This window comes from Lampetra planeri, chromosome 21 (assembly GCF_965212315.1).
Source record: "Lampetra planeri chromosome 21, kcLamPlan1.2.h2, whole genome shotgun sequence".
Lineage (NCBI taxonomy): Eukaryota > Metazoa > Chordata > Hyperoartia > Petromyzontiformes > Petromyzontidae > Lampetra > Lampetra planeri.
Window position 1 is genome coordinate 1,865,316 of NC_136127.1, and position 20,364 is coordinate 1,885,679.

The 20,364-nt window shown below is 46.5% G+C and overlaps 1 protein-coding gene across 6 annotated transcripts in view; it reads left to right on the forward strand.

Annotated features, from left to right (window-relative positions):
- LOC144724512 (tenascin-X-like) overlaps positions 1-20,364 on the forward strand; it is a 166,160-nt gene that overhangs the window by 45,832 nt on the left and 99,964 nt on the right. For all 6 annotated transcript variants that reach the window (XM_078603716.1, XM_078603715.1, XM_078603718.1 and 3 more), the window contains exons 14-24: positions 6,047-6,171; positions 7,268-7,442; positions 8,205-8,408; positions 10,183-10,311; positions 11,193-11,282; positions 13,429-13,644; positions 14,687-14,974; positions 15,974-16,246; positions 17,136-17,482; positions 19,316-19,484; positions 19,998-20,084. In XM_078603716.1, coding sequence (XP_078459842.1) covers positions 6,047-6,171; positions 7,268-7,442; positions 8,205-8,408; positions 10,183-10,311; positions 11,193-11,282; positions 13,429-13,644; positions 14,687-14,974; positions 15,974-16,246; positions 17,136-17,482; positions 19,316-19,484; positions 19,998-20,084 — 2,103 coding nt within the window. The remainder of the gene's footprint in view (positions 1-6,046; positions 6,172-7,267; positions 7,443-8,204; positions 8,409-10,182; positions 10,312-11,192; positions 11,283-13,428; positions 13,645-14,686; positions 14,975-15,973; positions 16,247-17,135; positions 17,483-19,315; positions 19,485-19,997; positions 20,085-20,364) is intronic.

A 20,364-nucleotide genomic window follows, 5' to 3' on the forward strand; every position in this document is an offset into this window, starting at 1 on the left:
GCGGCACGGGCCAGAGAAGAGATGGAGTGATGTGGTACAGGAGGACGTGGAGCTGAGTGGACTTGCCGATGACTGGTACCAGCAGTGTCAAGATCGGCCTCTGTGGAGGAGGCTCGTGAAGGATGCTGCTGGGCAGTTAGAGGCAGTAGCCCTCCAACAACAACGGAGGGCAGAGGAGAGCGACGCTCACAACAACGAGCGAAGCACCGGGTGGCTAAAGCGCAGCAATTTGGCACAGTAGGGGGCACAGTCATCTCAGTCAGTCGACCTGTGGCACCTGGGTCTGCTCCGTGACCTCCTGCCAGCGGGCGTTCGTCACTTCACGTGCCTCAACGTCCACGTGGCCTCAACGTCCACATAGCCTTGCACAAGTGCCGTGGTGATGTCACCGCCACTTAGTGGTGAATGGCGGTGGTTGTTGTTGTGATTGAGGAGTCTGGTAGCACCATCGTAGTCGTAGTGAGGGCCGGAGACTTTGCGATTACTCTTGGTGGAAGCCTGAAGGATTTATTAAACAATTCTAAATACGGTAGTTTACAACCGTGCTATTATGAAAAACATGTGTGCAGCTTGACGTGATGAAGCTTTAATGGTGAGGGACCATTCCTACAATGTTGCCAGAGTCGAGTGATATACAACTGTATTCGTGACAGCATTGTGCTCTAATATAAATTCCTTCGTATATACACGAAAGCTCCCCCTCATAGCCTCACCAGACTGTTGGGGCAAGTGCTGTCAGAGGGCACCTCTGAAGGCCAGCATGGCACCACATCCGGCTGCCTTTGTCTCCCTAGTGACGATGTTTACACACTGTACCAGTCGACCTCGGGGCAGCCCAGGACAGGTTCAGATGATCGTCACTGGTGTTGCCCATGAGCGGGAATCGACCTCGGGCCACCGGGTTCATAGCACAGTAGGCTAACCGCTAGAGACAAAGATCCCCCGTTTAGCCTTAACAAACTGTTGGCACAAGTGTTGTTAGCGAGCACCTCTCCCGCACGCACAGCGGCATACTGTAAATGAGAACCAAAGTATCCACGTGGTCAAGTGAACCACGGGACTCTGTTTCCAACTTCCAAGGCACCCCTGCGCCGGTGGTGAGAACAGCCGCTGTTGACTTTTCGCACAGCGGGGTTCACATTGTCAACACCAGAAACCCGATGGGTCCGAGTCGACCACCAGCCAAGATTTGAGCCTACGAGACCACCTCCCCGTTCAGTCGAGTGGCTCTATCCCCACAGCACCAGATGGCCTGACGACACTTAAGTAGAACATTGTTCATGGCCAATGCTGTTGGTGCCACTGCACCTCGCCATTGCTTCCTTTCCACCACATCCCACAGTTTTCAGTTTCATTTTTATTCATTACGTATAGCCCTGTGAGCCATGCGGCACTTGACTCGGGTGCAACCGCAACAAACAAAAACATGAACAAAGAACATCTTAAAGTGACGACGCGCAACAGAAACATACAGGAAAAAACAGCAAAGTCTTCCTTCCAGAAAAAACAGTGGGATGCAAGTCAAACAATAACAACCATAAGTCAATTTAGATTAAAGTTATCAGGCTAACACTGTACTTCAACAAACAAACATGGCTAAACCAAACGTTTTTTAAATTACCAAAATAAATCTATAAAAACAATGTAACAGTGATCATAGGAACTGTGATTCAAATTTAACAAAAAACGATATACATAACATGTACGACAAAACTTTGCAGCCATAGCTGGCAGCATGAGTCACTCCATAACAGCAGGAGTATCAGTAGGAGTATGTATGAATGTTGAACTGTTTGACCATACTTCACTAGGCTGGTCACTGCGGGTTTGTGAAAGGGCAGCCAAGTTTACAGCGCAGTGCGCCAATCACCACTCGTCACTGCTGTTCGTGCGCGTTAATTAGCAAAGTGTGACGAACAGCATTCAGCATTCGTATCCATGTATGGTTAACTTCTTTCGCACCGTACGTAGCCAACTGTGCTAATTGGAGGTGCGGGGGAAGGTCAACAAACTAAACAAAAAAACAGTTCTAAGGGAATGAGTTTTCAATCTCGATGATTTAAAAGTGCATAGCTCTTAGCGGCTTCCTAATATTGGAAAGAAGAGCGTTCCAGACGGCCGCAGAAGCGCGTCTGAAAGCGACACGCAATGCGGTGACCAATGCGGTGACCGTCTTTGCAGTGACAGCCAAGGCACAGTCGAGGTTCGACTTTCAAACTCTGCGATTGAGGAGTTTATTCTTCGGATTAGCACGGTTGGCCACGTACGGTGCGAAGGAAGTTCAATGTACACACATAGAATACAGTAAAACCTCGTTATTTCGGTATTTGTTAATTCGCAATTGGGGATAATTCAGCACAGCTGCGCTTTCGGCATATATACGGTATATTACTTATTCGCCATGAGCCGAACTGCCGTACCGAATGGTCCAATTCCGGCATACACATGGAGCGACGCCACGACCAAAACAACGACTCAGTCTGGTGACGGCAAGCGTGGTGAGCGTCAGTGCAGACCCGTCGCTTTGGACTTTACCTTGTTTATGCACTCTGTGCAAGCCAACCCTCTCAGAAATGTCGTCTACACCCACATCAAGGAGTAATAGAAAGGGACTGAAGTATAAATCCCTTAGTCTGTGAGATAAAGCTAATGTGTTGGATGTAATTGATGCAGGTGTGTCAATGTGTATGGTGTGTGAAGAATTTTGAAAACAAATTTGGAAAAACTATTTTATTGGGGCAGGAGGCATTGTGGAGTACCACTGTACAAAATTCGGAATATTGGGTAATTGGGCAAGGCCAGAGAGCCCCATGTGTCGAATTAACAATGGTTTACCGTTTCAGTTTACAATCGTATTAACTTACAAAGTAGTGAATCGTCTTGCCCCAGCCTACATCATTGACCCATATGCCGCCCTCGAGGTGCCTAATATCTGGAGATGCAGATCTTCTCTGCATTCCCAGGTCGAGGTTTGGGTCTACGGGTGAGCGAGGTTTTGTCCCCGTGTCGCCCCCAGGCTATGGAACGCTCTTCCACGAGATATCGGGGAACTCTCCGAGTCTGTGGACATTGAAATACGTCTTAAAACCTATTTATATGCTTCCGCTTATTCATCTTTTAGTTCATTTCGTAAATGGATTCTTAGAATGTATTTCGAATATAATTATTTTTATGCTGAGTGCCTGCTGCTGCTGCTATGTCCTGTACAGCACTTTGAGGTCCTTGATGAAAAGCATGAAATAAATGGAATTGGAGTCGAACCCTCCTCTTAACGACGGTAATTGGTTCCATGAAACCGGTCGTGAAGTGATTTGGTCATGGAGTATAGGAAATGTGCGTTAAAGGCTTAATGCGTTCTGATAGCATCGAAAGTTACCCTTTTTTCACCCAAAAAACGTACTTTCTAATATTTAAACAATGGATATTAATACATTAAAATACTAACACCAGTATAAACACATAACATTAAAAGGAGCATGGTTAATCAATGCAATAATTCATTTACTGTACCGACAACAGCCTGTCGTTAAAAGGGGAATGGTCGGTAAGTGAACACATTGGGCTCTGTGGAGGCACTTCACCGCTACACACTACACTACACTATACACTACACTAGTCTACACTATACACTACACATTGGGCTCTATGGAGGCCCGTCGTTAAGCGATTAGTCATTAACAGGAGTGGTCGTTAAGCGGGGTTATACTGAGAATGAAACAATCGTATGCATTTTTTTCAAAATGCAGCAAGTCCAACTGGTACCGTTGCTGATGCTGCAAGCCGTTGGGGGGGGGGGAGGGGTTGCCTCGCCTCGCGCTCTTTTGGCACGCGGCTTAGTGGTGGGGCGGCAACTCTTCTGCTGCGCGAGGAGGGGGAGATCTTGCCCCTACATGGCGAAAAATGTCCGAACCGCTTCCCTTGAATTGTGCGAGCGGCTGCAGCCCAGAAGTGGAACGCCATACGATGACTGTGTGGTGTTTTTTTACTTTGAGGTGAACACGCGATGTGAAATGTGCCGCTGGGGGAGCGAGATTTGAACCTTTTCAGATTAAACAAATGAGGCATGAAACGGTACTCATGGGGCTTTAAAATGCATGCCGCTTGCTGCAGAAGTTGAGGCCTGCTTTGGATACCTGTTTGCCAATGTAATGCAAAGGTATTTTGCAAACATACTACGGTGATATTGTTACCATTAAGTAGTGAACGTTGAATATATAAATTAATATTTTATTACGTATTTTTTTTAGATGCTCCCTTATACAAATCTTGATTTGGTGTAAATATTTAACCACATGAATCCACTGCTGAACAATTGTGGCAGTTATATTCCATACTTTACCACACTGATCACGACGGGTTGATGGAAACGGGAAGTATAGATGTAGGGAGCATACCAGAACAGTACATTGCATTAAAGGGTCGTGCGCACTGCCCACCATGTACCTTTGCAACCTATAACACTTGTTATGCATTGTGGTCATCCATACACGCAATGTCCAGGCTCAACCTTTCAAGATGCTAATAAGGTCAGTTGCATTCTGGTTGATTAAGTCCTGGGCCTGATTTTCCATATTATTAATATAGCACATTAATATTTACACAATTGTTGTACGCTGCTGGGCATGTCTCAGTTGTGCGGTGGCCACAAAGCGATGCGCCGTGTGGGTTACTACACACACGCACATTCATCTACGTCTGCTCGTTTAGAGATGTGCGGGAAATGACAAACGACTCGGGCAGGCGTAGATTGAGGACTGGATTCGCTCGCACGAAAGCAGCTGCGGTGTTTAGTAAACGTTTTGTGCAGATGTGGGGAGAGGAGGTCCTGGTCCGAAAGTGTATTTGTCATCAACTGGCACCATCTGTACTAACGTCTCGCTGTTTCGACTGGACCTCTGATGTGATGAGGCGGCCCGCATTGGCCGTGGGTTTTCCAGCCACAACAGGATGTGACTGAGTGATTCTCGCGTGTGGCACGCTTGCTTTGACAGAGCAGCAGTGCGGTCACGCACCCAGAGGGGCCTGCGCCTCCCCCAGCTGAATATCAGTTTTTGTTTCTACTCTGTATTTGTCTTTAGGGTTGGGCCACTTTGGTAGTTTTCTGCCAACATTTTATTCACGAGCCCTCCACCACCTGACAAGATTGTCAGTCACGTCTACAAATTAATTAATTAATACGTTCCGATGTACTGATCGAGTTATAAACAACGTTCCTCCTCACCGGTGGCAGAAGGCTTTTGAATTTAACATCAACGCCTGATGGCGTTTTTGTTCCAATCTCTTTGAGCTTCATCAGTTGGCAATGAGCTCCATTTTGCTGAATTTTTTTTTTAAGCCTTCCTGGGTAAAGAAAATCCTATTACCTCACTAACACCCAGGACACTGCCACTAACCGTAGATCAGCATGTGATATTATTGTCACCCAAAGTAAAAAAAAATCGGCAACTAAAATGTCAAAAGTTTATATAATTGTCTATACATAACTGAACTTTTCTGTCTTCTAAGGCTGAAGGAAATAAACCGCGAGGTTCCAAGGCGGAATTTGGCATCCAGAGTCCTATTGTTTGACAGTTTCATAAATTAACAAGACCCATATCAGAATATGACTGCATAATGCTTCCCAGCGTGTGATCGTGCACAACTACGCACTTCCGTAGCTTGATATAACTGCATCGAGCAACGGAGTTGTTTGATGGTCCGTACAACTGATGAATTGCCAATCTTTATGTTCATGCAACAACCCGGGGTACAGTCGAGACCTTGGTGTGTAATGTTTGTATTCCTAGTATTTATAGTACGTTGCATTGTTTGTTTATATTTATAGTAAATTGCTTTGTGTGTGTGTGTTTTATATTTATTTTTATAATATGAGTATATTGATTCGTGCGAGGTTTGTATTAATACTTTACTTGGTCTGTGTGCATGTATGTATAGTACATTTGCTTTGTCTGTGCGTGTTTGTATTTATTATATGTTTCCTCGTCCGTGTGTTGGTATTCAGAGAGTATGTTGCCCCCCCCCCCCCCCTGGTCTGTGTGTTGCGCAGTAAAAACCCCCATCCAAGTTTTCATCTCGGACGCGTCGAATCAGGCCACCAGCTCCCACCCGCGCATCGAGTGGGCCAACACCCAGCTGCCTCACGTCATGGGCTACTTGCTCCGCTGGAGACAGGTACCGCCCCCTTCCCAAGCATGAGCCCGGCGGCGTCTAAAGCATTTCCACTAGCGGCATTTTCCTTTCGCTTATTAGCGTGCCTTTTGCTAACTATGTTTTAATGATCAGAATCAGAATATTTATTTATACTGGAGGAATCCGATGAGCTAGAAAGCTCTCTTTCACCCATGTTCCAATTAACTGTGAGCGCTTTTGTAATTATTTAATGTTTGTAAGCAATTGGTGCAACAACAACAACAACAACCCAAAGTCTTCCACCCCTAAGAATATTTAACGATGCCAAACAATTCTTGGTGCTCTTTGCACTCCTATCGTATTTTTTGTATTATTTGTTGTTGTAACGTTTTGATGCCGTGCCCCTAATGCACATTTGTTAAAAGAGCTTCATAGCTCATCAGATTCCTCCACTATAAATATTCTGATTCTGAATTCACGGTCTTCTCCGAGGCAATAGTTCTCACCTCCATAGGTCTTGGCACAAACCTACCTCAATAAAAAAACAAGTAAATATTGCCCAACCTATTTCCCTGTTTTCTCTTTGAGAAGTTTGTCAATGCAGGTTACCATTGACGCCTCATTGCAAACACTCGGAGTATCTTGAAAATAATTGAAACGCTTGTTTATCCAGTAGAGGCTAAATCATTTTCCCACCATCATTCGCACTCACTTGTGAAACTATAAATGAAACGGCAGCTGGCATTCTGGGTAATGGCACCTAGCCAGAGCTAATAAAACAGACGGTAGGATTTTGAGTTTTTTGGGGGATGGCCAATCACAGCAAGGTGTCGTAAACACAAAAATATGGTTGGTAACAATTTTGTTATTTTTTTGTTGAGTATAGTGAAGTAAAAGTAAAGCAAATGAAATGGGAATTAAATTCGGAAGAGAAGAAAAATCGCTGTAAAATCTGCAGTGCATTAATATCGGAGGCGTGTTGCCAACTTTGCTCGCCGGGAGAACATGTGTGCAGTTTGTGCCTCTGCCACCGAAACCTCCTCAAGAATGCGTCGAGCGTGCCGTTGCGAATTCTGAAAGCACGCCCCGTTCTTCGACTTCCCATGTCACACGCTCCTTCAATGATTTCTGTTGGCAGAAAAACAGCCGTCTGTCCTGGCGGGAGGTGTCCGTGCCGGCACGCCTGAACTCCTACACCATCACTGGGCTGAAGCCGGGCCTGACGTACGAGGGGCAGCTCATCACGCTGCTGGTGTCCGGCCTGCGCGAAGTGACGCGCTTCGAGTTCACCACCTCGCTTGTCACGCACCACTGTAAGAGCTGCACGCCTGTCGGTGTGTGTGTGTCTGACCTGGCGCAGGTGCCATGGTGACGTTACTGTCACTTAGTGGTGAATGGCTGATGTTGTTGTTATTGTTTTGTCGATGTATTGAGCTCGGCAACCCGAGTTCGATTCCCGCTCACGGCCAACACAAGTGACGATTATCTGGACCGGTCCTGGGCCTCCCCTAGGTCGACTCGGCCACAATTGCGTACCCACTGTGACACAAACAGCATTTTTCGATTAAAACGCCCGCAGTATTTGGGCAGCCTCTGGAATCGAACCGTGATCTTTGACAGCAGGTGGCAGACGAGCTAGCATGAGGCCACGGCATCGCCTGATGTGGCTGGTTGTGATTACCGGAGAAATATCGTACGTGGACGGTAAATGTTGTGAGTTTATTCTCCAACACATTGGTGCGCTGAACTAATAACGAATTGCCATGTTTTGTTTACATGAAAAACCTTACTAATTGGCTGTGTCCGGGTGACACATGTTTTTGCGACCAACATTATTCACGACACATTAATACTTACGTGATATAACCCAAAAACCTTCATTATGGACATTTATATTTATGCAATCTAACTAAAAAAACTCTTATGGATATTGCAGAAGAGAGAGCACGCTTGGGATATTTTCGTTGAGACGTTCGTAACCTGCAGTATCGATTTAACATGAAATAACAAAGTCGTGAGCAAGATATCAGCAAACGCTGACCTTACACTCGCTCCACTATCGCGCCCCCCCCCAGTCACCCGAGGAAACGAGGGTGAGACGCGACAAAGCTCGTTCGTCGGGGGCACCGTGCCGCCCGTTCTCTCGGGCGCCTCTGAGACGATGACCGAGATCACCTCGAGCAGCTTCCTCGTCTCCTGGGTATCCACCTCGTCGTCGGTGTCCGGCTTCCGCGTGGAGTACGAGCTGAGCGAGGACGGCGCCGTCACGCACCGCCTAGGTGAGCCCCTGCGGCCGCCCGTTCCCTTGTTGCTGCCAGGCATACCGTGGGCACGCACGGTGCCACGGCGTTTGTGCGCGTGCCACAGGGGCGGCACGGTGGGTAGTGGGACCTGGGCGAGTGGCGCCAGCAGTTTTGTCAGCAAGTCCACTGCGCCTCGATCTATCCCTCTTGGAAATTGCAGCCCGTTGCAATTTCATTCAAAGTAATCCGAACCTCCGTTGGGAGGTTTTTGAAATATGGATTTGGTGGAGAGTTGTGAAAATATGCTGGGCGGAAAGAAAACAACGCAGATGGAGAGAGGGAGAGAGAGAGGTTCTCGTGTCAGGTGAGAGAAGAACGTGGACTCCTCCGATTAATCGGGGGGGAAAGGAAGATGACCTGAATTATTGTGGGAGGTGGCAGTGAGAGGGAATGGTGTTGCTGGAGGAAGTGATATTGAGCAAGTCGTAGTGGGATGGAAGAAGCTCATCAAAGGAAGGTTCTTTGGGAAAAGTCCAAGAGGAGGAGAAAGGTTGATCACTCTAGATCAGTGTTTTTCACTCATTTTCAGAGGGGGGCTGCTTTCATCGATAAGACATCATCAAAATGAGGGCCGCCACACATTTGAACATTGGGTTTGACAGCACGGTAATGATGGAGTGTTTTCACATTTATGTTTTGTCGGCGGCCTCACTAAAGGCCACTAGGGGCCACCAGTAGCCCACAGTCCTTGCAATGAAGAACACTGCTCTAGATGTTTAACAAGGAAGGACATGCAAACAGATGAAGAGATCAGTGGAAGATGGAGTGACACTGAGGGGAGAATTGTGCCTCTGACGGTGCACGGAATTAATTAATTAAAGTGTCATATGCCCACTGAATCAGATTTAAACGTGCAGCCCGACTAGCGGTCAGTGCAAAACCTCCACCACCGTTCCCGGGAAATCTCACGTGAGGTGCAGGCATCACCTAGTGGCAGTGCAATGCCCCTGCCCCTCAATAGTTCTCCATCCGCTGGCACCTGAGCGCGCGCACTTTGGCCAACTGTTTTACAGTGTTTATATAAAATCTACAGGCGAAAAAATATGCTAAAGTATATATCTGACAACATTTAAAATCTGAGATTACCCTTCCCTCACTTAAATTCGGTTTAGTCGAAACGGTGTTTTATTCGGGATTTATTTCATCTGCTTCCCAACCGCTACAAAATTTCTGACTTCGCCTCGATTCCCGCACAATGAAGATCTGATGGATAGGAGGACAGAAAAAAGAGGTGTGGTGTGTGTGCAGAGAGAGACAAAGTCTTGGGTGGGGATGGAGGAGACGCGACGATAGACAACATCGGGCGGGATGAGTGTTGACATGGGTTGTAGGGGCAGTTTGGTCGTGGGGGTTTTTGCCACCACGCTGGTTAGTGTAGGTTGCTTAAGGGCAGAGTGGGGGTGGGCCCAATCTAGATATGAGTAGCCACTGATGTTAGCCGTGACTGAGAATGAAACTCGGGATTCATACCGCAGTGTGGTAGACACTATGTTGTTAAGAGGAAAAACAAAAATAAAAAAACTTTGAGGAGGTTAAGGTGTTGTGCTTCCAAATCCAGAATTTTTCTTGAATTAATTTGAGTTGGGAACCAACGAGTCATTGTACCTGAAGTTCTTGAACTTAATGACCGACCACAATTATTTGAGGGTTTCATCAACGTCTTAAGAAAAGCGCTTTTTTACACACCGCAATCCTGCTGCTTCGTCCTGAACACGCCGGTGCGCGTGCCTTTTCTCATATCGCCAATCAGACCTGCCGAACACGGCCAACTCCGTGTCACTGGAGAACCTGCTCCCTGGGAGGCGCTACCACGTGAAGGTGTACGAGGTGACGGAGGGACAGGACGACTCTCTCATCCTCATCACTACGCAGACCACCGGTAATGCCGCACGGCCCTCCGCACCATCAATGCTCACTGTGAGTGTTACCTGAAGGCGATTGCCGGCCATTGAACGATTCGTCGTTAAAAATGTGTTTTGGCAGCAAGAAGCAGTGGGGGGGGGGTGGGGATGGTTTGATTTCTGGCTCGGGCATCTGTGTGTTCTTCTTCCCCTGTTGGTTTTGCCACGGGTTTCCTCTTGGTTCTCTGGTGTCCTCTCGTAGCTGGTATTGGTCAAACTTCTCGGTGCTGAAAAATTGCCTTGCAAACAATTGGGATTACACGCAGCAGCAGCACCCCCTACTGCGAACACTTGGTGGGTATCCTCCTGAAAAAATCTTGAGACAAAGTGAGGCAATCTTGCGTAGACAAGCTAAATAATAATAAAAAATTATCATTCTCAGGGTGCGTGCATCGAATTGTCCGTCCAAGAATAATTTACTATGTATGCATTCTTTGGGTCTTTTGGTAAAGCCACGTAAATAGAAAAAATATGTGGCTTTACAGAAACACTCAAAGAATAGGAATTCCTGCAGTCAGGAAAGCTTTAAGTCAAGATTTATGTATGTATGTTGAACTTCTTTCACACCGTATGAAGCCAACCGTGCTAATAGGATTTATGCCGGTTATTTGCTGAAATACCGTTTGGCCAAAGGTGCTCGCTTAACAGCACTTGCTCCAACAGTCCATTAATGCTACACGAGGGAGTATCGGATATTGAGTATCGTAATAAACACAAGTTGCATATTAATGTCTGGTGTCTTTTATATGTAGGGATTGACAGGCATCTAAATATCTCGATATAGGGGTGGTTTAAAATTATCTTTCAAATCTCAAACATTTTGAGCAGCCATTTCAGTGTGCGTGTGTTTTGTATGCAGCTCCGGATGCCCCTCAACAATATGAAGTGACAGAGGCTACGGACACATCCCTTGTAATCCGCTGGATCGCCCCAAAGGCTCCCATAAGAGGTAAGGATGTACTGCATCATCGCTTGATATAAATGGAGTTGTAAAAAAGTCACGTGATTTCCTGCTCAAATGAGCACTGAGGTAGAAATTCCACATTTCTATGACGGGGGTGAGTTGTCCATTCATACGGCAACCACCGTTAAATTCCCCGCAAAGTTGTTCTCACTTTATCGTCTCCGAATGATTGGCAGTTAACTTCCCACCCGACAACCAGGATTTGAATTCACAATCTCAGAATCTGAATATTTATTTACACTTTGAGGAATCCAATGAGCCATTAAGCTATTTTTCACAGATGTCCAGTAGGGAGCAGGTCAGAACGTTACGAACAACAAAAATACAAAATTACGATAGGATCGCAAAGTATAGGAAAGGTAAACAAATGACTGGGAAAAATTTTTATACAAATAAAACTCAACTATTTTTTATCTTACCAAGTAACCTTCCCATTGTGTACCGCTCCCTCTACCGCTGAACCTCCTGCCTTTATAAACAGACTGCCTCAGCAGATTTCTCCCCCTTTTTTTCACCTGAGGATGATTGCTTGTTGCGATCGAAACGTCGTGATAGTTATTTTAAAAATTATTATCTTCTATCGACGTGGCTTTACCGAAAGACCCAAAGAATAGTGCATGTTATATTTGTTATTGTACATAGCAAGGCTAAGTTTTGTTTAACATGTAGGCTTTCGCGACCAATATTGTCCAAACAGGAAGACGACTTCACATTTTGGCTGATTGCCTGATGAAGCTGGCTGTAATCACCAGCGACACTTCATACTCGAATTTTAAATATGGGTTTCGTTCACTTTCCAACACACTGTGCTGAAATAGTAACTAATTAGCACGTTTTATTAATGTGACAACCTTACTGATCGGGTGGTGGCAGGTTTAACAACAGATTTATATTTTCAGGATCTAAACCAAAACAACAATTGTGGAAGGCTAAGTATTATTGAATGAAAACTTAAACTAAAAAATATTATATTAAAACTATATATTCAAGTAAACTAAACTGCTTTTAAGCTAAAAGTAACTAAACATTGTGATAGACATTTTGTTCAAATGAACCATTAATTTAAATGTGTCACTTTTTACAGCTTAAGATATCACATTTAAACGTGTGTATTCCCCTCTTCATATGCACTTGATTATAGTTTTTACTCAACGAGTCCTGGAATATTTAACGATGATTTTATGATTCGTAGTTTTCACTCGCTCTCAGAGAGAGTGATTTAGATTCAACATGGGTGTGTAGTGAGGGAGGGTGGTGCAGTGGTTTGCACGCTGCTTGACAAACGAGACAACCCGAGTTGGATTCGTGCTCATGACCAACACCAGTAACGATTTTCTGAACTGGTCCTAGGTTGACTGCCTCAAATGAGTACCTGGTGTGGTATGTAAACATTGCCACTGGGGAGACAAAGGCGGTCGGGCATGGTGCTGGCCACTCACTCCCTTGTGTACCATTCTGGCCTTCATAGGTGCTTGGTAAAGCACTTGCCCTCAGTCTGTTAAAGGCTACATCATCGGGGATCTTTGTGATCCACCAACCCTTGTTGGCCTTACAGGCAGAGGTCGCAATCGGGTACCCGATACCCGTACCCTACCCAATACCCGGCCGGGTACGGGTAGCCGTTTGCGACCCTGGTGCGGACGGGGACGGGTACGGGTAGGCTGTGAGTCACTGGTGAGTAACCGTTTGTCACTCATTTCCCAACGTCTTGTCTCTTCTCACAATTCAAGTTCCTTGAATCAACCCACACGCGCCTGCAACATGGCTTCATCCCAGAGGTCGCAATCGGGTATCCGATACCCGTACCCTACCCGTACCCGGCCGGATACGGGTACCCGTTTGCGACCCTGGTGCGGCCGGGTACGGGTAAGGAATAAAAACCCGTTTGCGACCTCTGCTTACAGGCCATCTAATTGAAAACGAATTTCTTTAGAACTGCTTTTTGTCTTTAGTTTGTACTTCCCCCGTGCCTCCCTCCGATTAGCACGGTGTTCTATGTACGGTGGTGCGTTGATAAGTTCAACATACACACACGCACGTACACGTGCCCCCCCATCCCTCCCACTACTGGTGGTTAGGCTACCCTGGCCCGTAGTGACAAGTGTGTGCTCGCGCGCTGCTTTCTGCACAGGCTACCGCATCGTGTTCACGCCCGTGGAGGAGGGCTCCCGGCCGGAGCTCGCCAGCACGGAGCTCACGCTGCCCAGCGAGTCCACCTCGGTGACACTCAGCGGCCTCGCCCCGGGAATCACGTACAACATCACGCTGACGGCCGTGGGGGAGACGCAGGACAGTGAACCCATTTTCATCCAGCAGTCCACACTGCCTGGCACGGGCCAACACCGAGGTATAATGACATTTGCGGCCCCGCTTGCATTATCCGCCCAGTAAATATGTCTGTTTTTTTATTCATTCTTAGTTTTAGTATGCACTTTTGTACGTCTTTTTTGCATTTGATGTCCAAAATTCCTGCTTGGCATCATTCTTTTTATTTGCCCCCTTTTATTCACCGGGGAATGGTGATTACATAAACTTAGAACATTGTTTTTTGCTGTAAATAATATGATTCGGAATTAATCTTTGTGTTTCGCCACATAATGATCTGGCCAAGTTTCTTCAACTCACCGGTAAGTTCAAACAACAATAATAATCGGTTTGTTAAAAGCTTGTACACCACGTGACAATTGCATTTCAATGGCGATATCAGGTGGTGGCAAGTGTCACGACATACATTGGGCCAGATAATTATGAGGCAAAACCCAAGCGTATCTGAATCATGATTGTATAATTTAACCCTCAATTGGGATTTGAACTCGACCTGAACTCGACCTTCCAAATGACGGGCACTTTGCCACCATAGCACTACCCAAGGGAGAGTGCAGATGATCTGTGTAATGAATGGTTGGAGAGATGATGGTGCACTAATGTGGTAAAGGAATGCCCACCACTGGGGTAGAATTGTCTGGCACGAGGAGCGTCATGTGACGAAGGCATGTAATTCGGTGTAGTCGATGCTATTCAGTGACGGATATCATCGATTGCCAGGTGGCAAGGACTTCAAACCTCTAAATCTGCCAGTTCTATCCCGTCGCCTCGTCGCAATATACATTCTGTCATCTCGCACATCCTTGTGTGTGCTACTTAGCCATGGAGTCTGATCATTTATTATCAACCTGTGTGATAGGAATGAATTATCAGCAGATTATTATTTGTCAGGATAAATATCTAAGTGGTGAACATTCATACTACTTTGTTTTTATCATTGGGTTACATTTAAAGCAAATAAACTGTTACCGGTGCTTTCGAAATCCTGCTGATTGATATTTGTGTGAGTGGGTAGTGTCCGTCTTGCGTCTGAAGCTCACGGTTTTGTTTTTTGTTCTTCGCAGAATTGATCCTGGCATCTCCGACGGACCTCCAGTTCGTCGCCGTGACCGAGACGAAGATCGTCCTCATGTGGAACCGGCCCGTTGCCCCCGACGACGCCGTGATGGGCTTCCGCATCGTCGTCACGCCGCTGGGGCGGGCGCAGGAGCCGTTCCGCGTGCCGTTCACGGAGCACACCTTCGCCGACATGGATGGCCTGCAGCCAGGCATCACGTACCGCTTCGAGGTCTTCGCCGTGTACCACCAGGACGGCCAGGAGAGCCAGCCGCTCGTCGGCGAGCAAACAACACGTACGTCCACCCCCCTACCGCCCCCCCCCCTTCACTGCCCTGTGTGTGCGCTATACCCGCTCGGCGGAATTGGGTCCGCACGGAACCCAGGAAACAAATTTTCTCGTTTCGGTCCCTTTTTGACTGGCAAAGCCACAAACGCCACGTGGTAACGTCGTCACGCGTGGTGGTTTTTTTGTTACGCCATTAAGGGTTAGTTGTATTTGTTGTTGTCTATTGTTTTTTTTCCTCCTTTCCTTCGGCAGCTCGCTAATCGAGAAGTTTAAAGGGATTGCGCTCAGGATGGTCTTGTAATGATAAAATAAATAACCATTTGTAGCCTTTATTAAACAATGTAAGTCTTTAAATCTTGACTTAAAGCTTTCTTGACTGCAGGAATTAATATTCTTGGGTCTTTTGGTAAAGTCACGTAGATAGGTTCAAAGAAAATAATAAAAAATAACAAGCTAAACCACCCTTTTCCTGAAGACGACCACTTGCATTACGATCGAAACGTCGTAGTTTTCTGTTATTTTTTATTATTTTCTTTGAACCTATTTACGCGACTTTACCGAAAGACCCAAGAATATGAAAAAGTCTTGGTTTACTACTTAGTGAGTAACAACAAGCACTACCTTTCAGTATCCATATCCATCTCTCTCTATACCGTATCTCAACTGTCTTACTACCATGTGGTAGTTAAGCGCCACCCCCTGTTGACGTCACGCACAAGGTCATGTTTTCTACACTTGTAACGGATTGTAGGCAATTTAGCATCTGAATTATTCTGAGGCAGATCATCGTGTGTAAGTTTATCTCTGCATGTAACTCGCCCCGATCTGACCAACTTATAGAGTGTAGTTTCTACTGTGCACAGTAAAATCTGCCTAGGCCATTGCCGTGCAGTTTATCCATGTGTCTGCCAACCCAAATCAAAATCTCATGTTATCCACGGGGCAAAACTTCAAAAATTCACCGCGCGACGTTGAATCCTCCGTTTCGCTTTCTGCCGGGGCACAGTGGTCGACGCTCCGTCGGACATGCGCTTCGTGGAGATCACCGAGATGAGCGTCACCATCAACTGGACGGCACCACAGGCCGCACTCGACAGCTACCACCTGAGCTACGGCCCCACGCGCGCCGGCGCCGGGCGGCCAAAGTCGCTGGCCTTGTCGCCCGAGGCGCGGCACCACACGGAGCGCGGCCTGCGGCCCGCAACCGAGTACACCATCACGCTGCGCTCCGTCAAGAATGGGCAGCGCAGCGTGCCGCTCAGCGCCATTTTCACGACACGTACGTCTCCCTCCCCCCTGCCCCATGGCTCGCGTTTCCGTCGGGCGCAGGAGCATCATCATCGTTGCCGCTTTATCTTGTCTTAGCATAGTGTTTTTGCCTGTGTGTGTGGAACAAAAATCTTTGAAGAGCCACTTTTCTTTCTTCCAGTGGGGCTACATTTACATTGTCAAACATTTGAGCTTTGAGTACAGTGGTACCTCGGTATACGTCGTTAATTCGTTCTAGAAGGTAGGACTTATACCGAAAATAACGTATACCAAATTAATTTTTCCCATAAGAAATAAAGGGAAGGGAAATGATCCGTTCCTGAGTATAAGAAATTATATTTGATATGGCATATTATGCATTAAATGGGGATGTATAAAATAATTTAGACACTACTTATTACTAAAATGCATACATAAATTAAAATAAATGCATAAATAAATTAAGGGTTGTACACGGGTTGTGCACTGAACGAGATCTACAGGCAGACTGAAGAGCGGTGCTTTGTTTTAGTCGTGAACGGGGTCTACGTGGGTACGCAGCGACTCATCCCCACCCATACAAGTTCTAGCAAGCACGTCGTATCCCAAGCAAGACGTCGTATCCCAAGACATTTTTTTCTCGTAAAAACACGACGTATACCAAATTCGACGTATTCCAAAGCGGTCGTATACCGAGGTACCACTGTATTTTGGTTTGTTGAATGTTTTACCTTGCTGCTGTTATGGCCTTTCTAGACTGATTGCAACGTCCCTTTTTTGCAGTGAAAGGAGGGACACTTAGATGCAGTGTGCACTGTTGAGCTGCTTGCGTACTCGTGACGGGCGTGTGGGTGTGTGTCTGTGTGTGTGTGTGTGTCTGTGTTGGTGTGTGTGCGCGTTCTCTTTGTTGCCTTTCCCAGTTGAAGCGGGCTCCCAAGTGGGCGTTCAGGCTTATCCTCATCCAGATACCCAGCCTGGCACTCCTTCTGACTTGCACCCACATCGGCAGCCAGGCGCTCATCCGCGTCAGCCAGATACTCATCCACGCCAGCCAGATACCCATCCACGCCAGCCAGACAGCCGTCCGCACCAGCCAGACAGCCGTCCGCACCAGCCAGATACCCATCCGCGCCAGCCAGTTGTCGGCCCTTTTGACACGTCAGAACGGACAGGGCCTTTGCCCGGATCTCTGCCCGAGATCATCACGGAAATCACGGAAACGTCGCTGACTTTCAGGTGGAAACCCACGGCCAGCGTCTCGGTCCTGGTGAGTAAAAATTCCCTTTCCCGTGTTTTTTTGAAAGTAAAAGTTGTGGTAGTAGTGACATTAGGAAAGGTATTTGGAGATCTATAGCCGTTGGACACTTCATGTGCCAGTGTGTGGGGTGGTACTCAATTATATTGGTGGCCCTGAGCCAGCCTTGGAAAGTCCACATTCCTATGGCAGGGAGAAAATATCAATTAATTAAAGACAGTCACTGCATTGTGCGCTTTCGGATGTGCTTCTGCGGCCGTCTGGAATGCTCTTTCTTCCGATATTCGGAAGCCACTGCAGCTCTGCACTTTAAAATCATCTAGATTCACAAACTAATTTCTTTAAAACTGCTTTTTGTATTTAGTTTGTTGTCCCCCCCCCCCCCCGCACATCCGATTAGCACGGTTGGCTAAGTATGGTGCGAAAGAAGTTCAACATACATACAAACTAATTCATGTACCTTAACCCATTGATATCTCGTATTCATTTGACTTGAATTATATCCTGTTATGGTTTGCGAAGCTCTTGACATATGTACATTTACAAGTTTAAACTTTTTCTCCCATCTTCGTCAAGCATGGTTCCAAGGGAAGTGAAAAGGATTCATATTTACGCTTAAAGTATATAAATAAACACATGTATTTAGGTGGGGCTCTTATGAGAAATTAATCGTGCCAAACTGGCAGTAGTGTTTTTAGTATACTCCAGGAGTGCAAAAAACTAATAATGTGTGGCGCACATGGTTGTGTGTTTTAGTAAACGTTAACTCTTAATTATGACTTGCGCTGTAGTTACCAGTTGTCAGTGTTAGTTTCTATCAATAAAATAAAATGGAAGTGTTCAAGCTGTCTCGGTTTACCGTCTGCCCAGCGGTGTTGGAGTGGGGCGGCTCGCATCTCGGAAGGTTGCGAGTTCCAATCCTGATTGGGGGTTTACGCAACCCATCGGCCCTCTGGAGTTGATACAATAACTACCACTTTGTGGCGGAAGTCGAGTGCTTGTTTTATGGATAGACTCACCCCATCATAGGAATGGGGAATTTCCATCACTGGCTCAAGGCTATAAACAGGCGATGAGCATGAATGCTTCTTCAATGCTCAATTGAGGAAAAATTCGCTTTGACTTCAAATAATGTCTTTTTTGTAAGGAAATTGAAAAGCAACTGATGAAACGTAATAACTTTGTCTCGTCTGGTATCAGGAGTTGCTTGATGTTAAGTGTTCATTTACCTCGCGCGTGCAATAGATTGCGCTTCACATTCTAAAATAAAACTCTACAATTTTTATTTTACCAGGAAAAGGCCGACTGAACTATATATATTTTCTAATAATAGCTCAACGAAGTAGCTTATCATGTGGAACTTTATATCAGGAAAATACTCTAAATGCACGTTGATTCTAAATGTGGAGGGAAAAACCAGAGGAAGCTGGAAAAAAATCCACGTGACTACGGGGAGAGAGACATGCAAACTCCAAATATACAACTGGCGTCAGGGTCAGGAACCTCTGACCTCCTGTATACCAGGGGAGGGAGTTCCCATCACGCCGCAATAGGGGAGTGACTCCGTCATTCTCCTTTGTGGAGGAGGTTGCCGCTCCCCCCCCACCCCCCCCACGCCCCCAGCCGTGTACGTCGTTCCTAAACGCTATTTACGCGCAGCGCATTGCCCTCCTATGCGTGGCAAAAAGCAAGCCCCCCACCACACCCCCCGTTGCCCGGGGCTGTCTCTTTATTAGCTTTTTTGTTGTTGTAACCGATTGAACGGCTGTAACGAGTAGAGCGCGTGTAACCGATTGAACGGCTGTAACGAGTAGAGCGCGCGTGTCCGCGCGTTACCACCCACAGGCATCGGTGCAGCTCCCCGAGCACGAGGCTCCCTTCAGGACGGAGACGTCGGAGTCGGGCAGCATCCTGATCGACGGCTTGACCCCCGGAGAGCAGTACATCGTGACCGTCTCCATCCTGTGGGATGGGCGGCAGATTGCTCGGCCCGCCACGAAAACCATCACCACACGTGCGCCGCCGTTTCTCACCCCGTTGGTTTTTTGGGAATTTTTAAAATAATTGTTGTTGTCGTTATCGCCAACGGTGTAATTACTAGCTTAAGTTTAAGCCATTACCTCAATAGAATGTTACGTGGAACATAATATGCAGACTCTGGGCCAACTCGTCTGCTGCATGCGAGTCCATTTTCCGTTTCTGCCAACTACGTGACGGTGAGACACGTCGGCGTAACGTGCGAGGTCTCCTTTCTTTGTAAGTTTTAATAAGCATATTTATAGCAGCGTCATTATTGCAAACTGCATTTCACTCGCAAGGCTGCAAAATCCACAAACATGGGAGGCCCGTTATATATTCTAAGATGTTTTCGGCCAATTCACGAGTGGTTATACATGTTGGAGGAAACTGGAGCACTCGAAGAAGACCCATTTCGTGCGATGGGGAAATGCAGCTCTCTAACGTTGGAGTATAATTTTAATTGCATAAATGCGTGTAAATTTTTTTACACTTTTCTGTGCATTTGCAGCCGTCGCTCAAATCCGGAACGTCAAGGTGGATGTGAACCCCATCACAAAGAAACTGACGCTGTCGTGGGAGAGATCCAGCATCCCCGGTATGGCCTCTTTACTACCTCGGTGTGGTTGTTCATCGTGCCGATCGTTCACCCAGAAAAAGCCTCACGGAGTCACAAGTCTTTTTTTTCAGGAGGGTCCTTCCAGATTTTCGCAGGAGGGGGGGGGGGTGTCATCTTTAAAATGTATAATCCAGATCGAGTAATTTTTTGGTAACTTTTCAGCGCTGAGATATTTGGTCAATACCTGTTACATTATTTTTGTATTTGTAGGTTTTTTTTTGCGTTCTTTTGTGTTTGTTTGTAAATTTCTTGAGGCTTT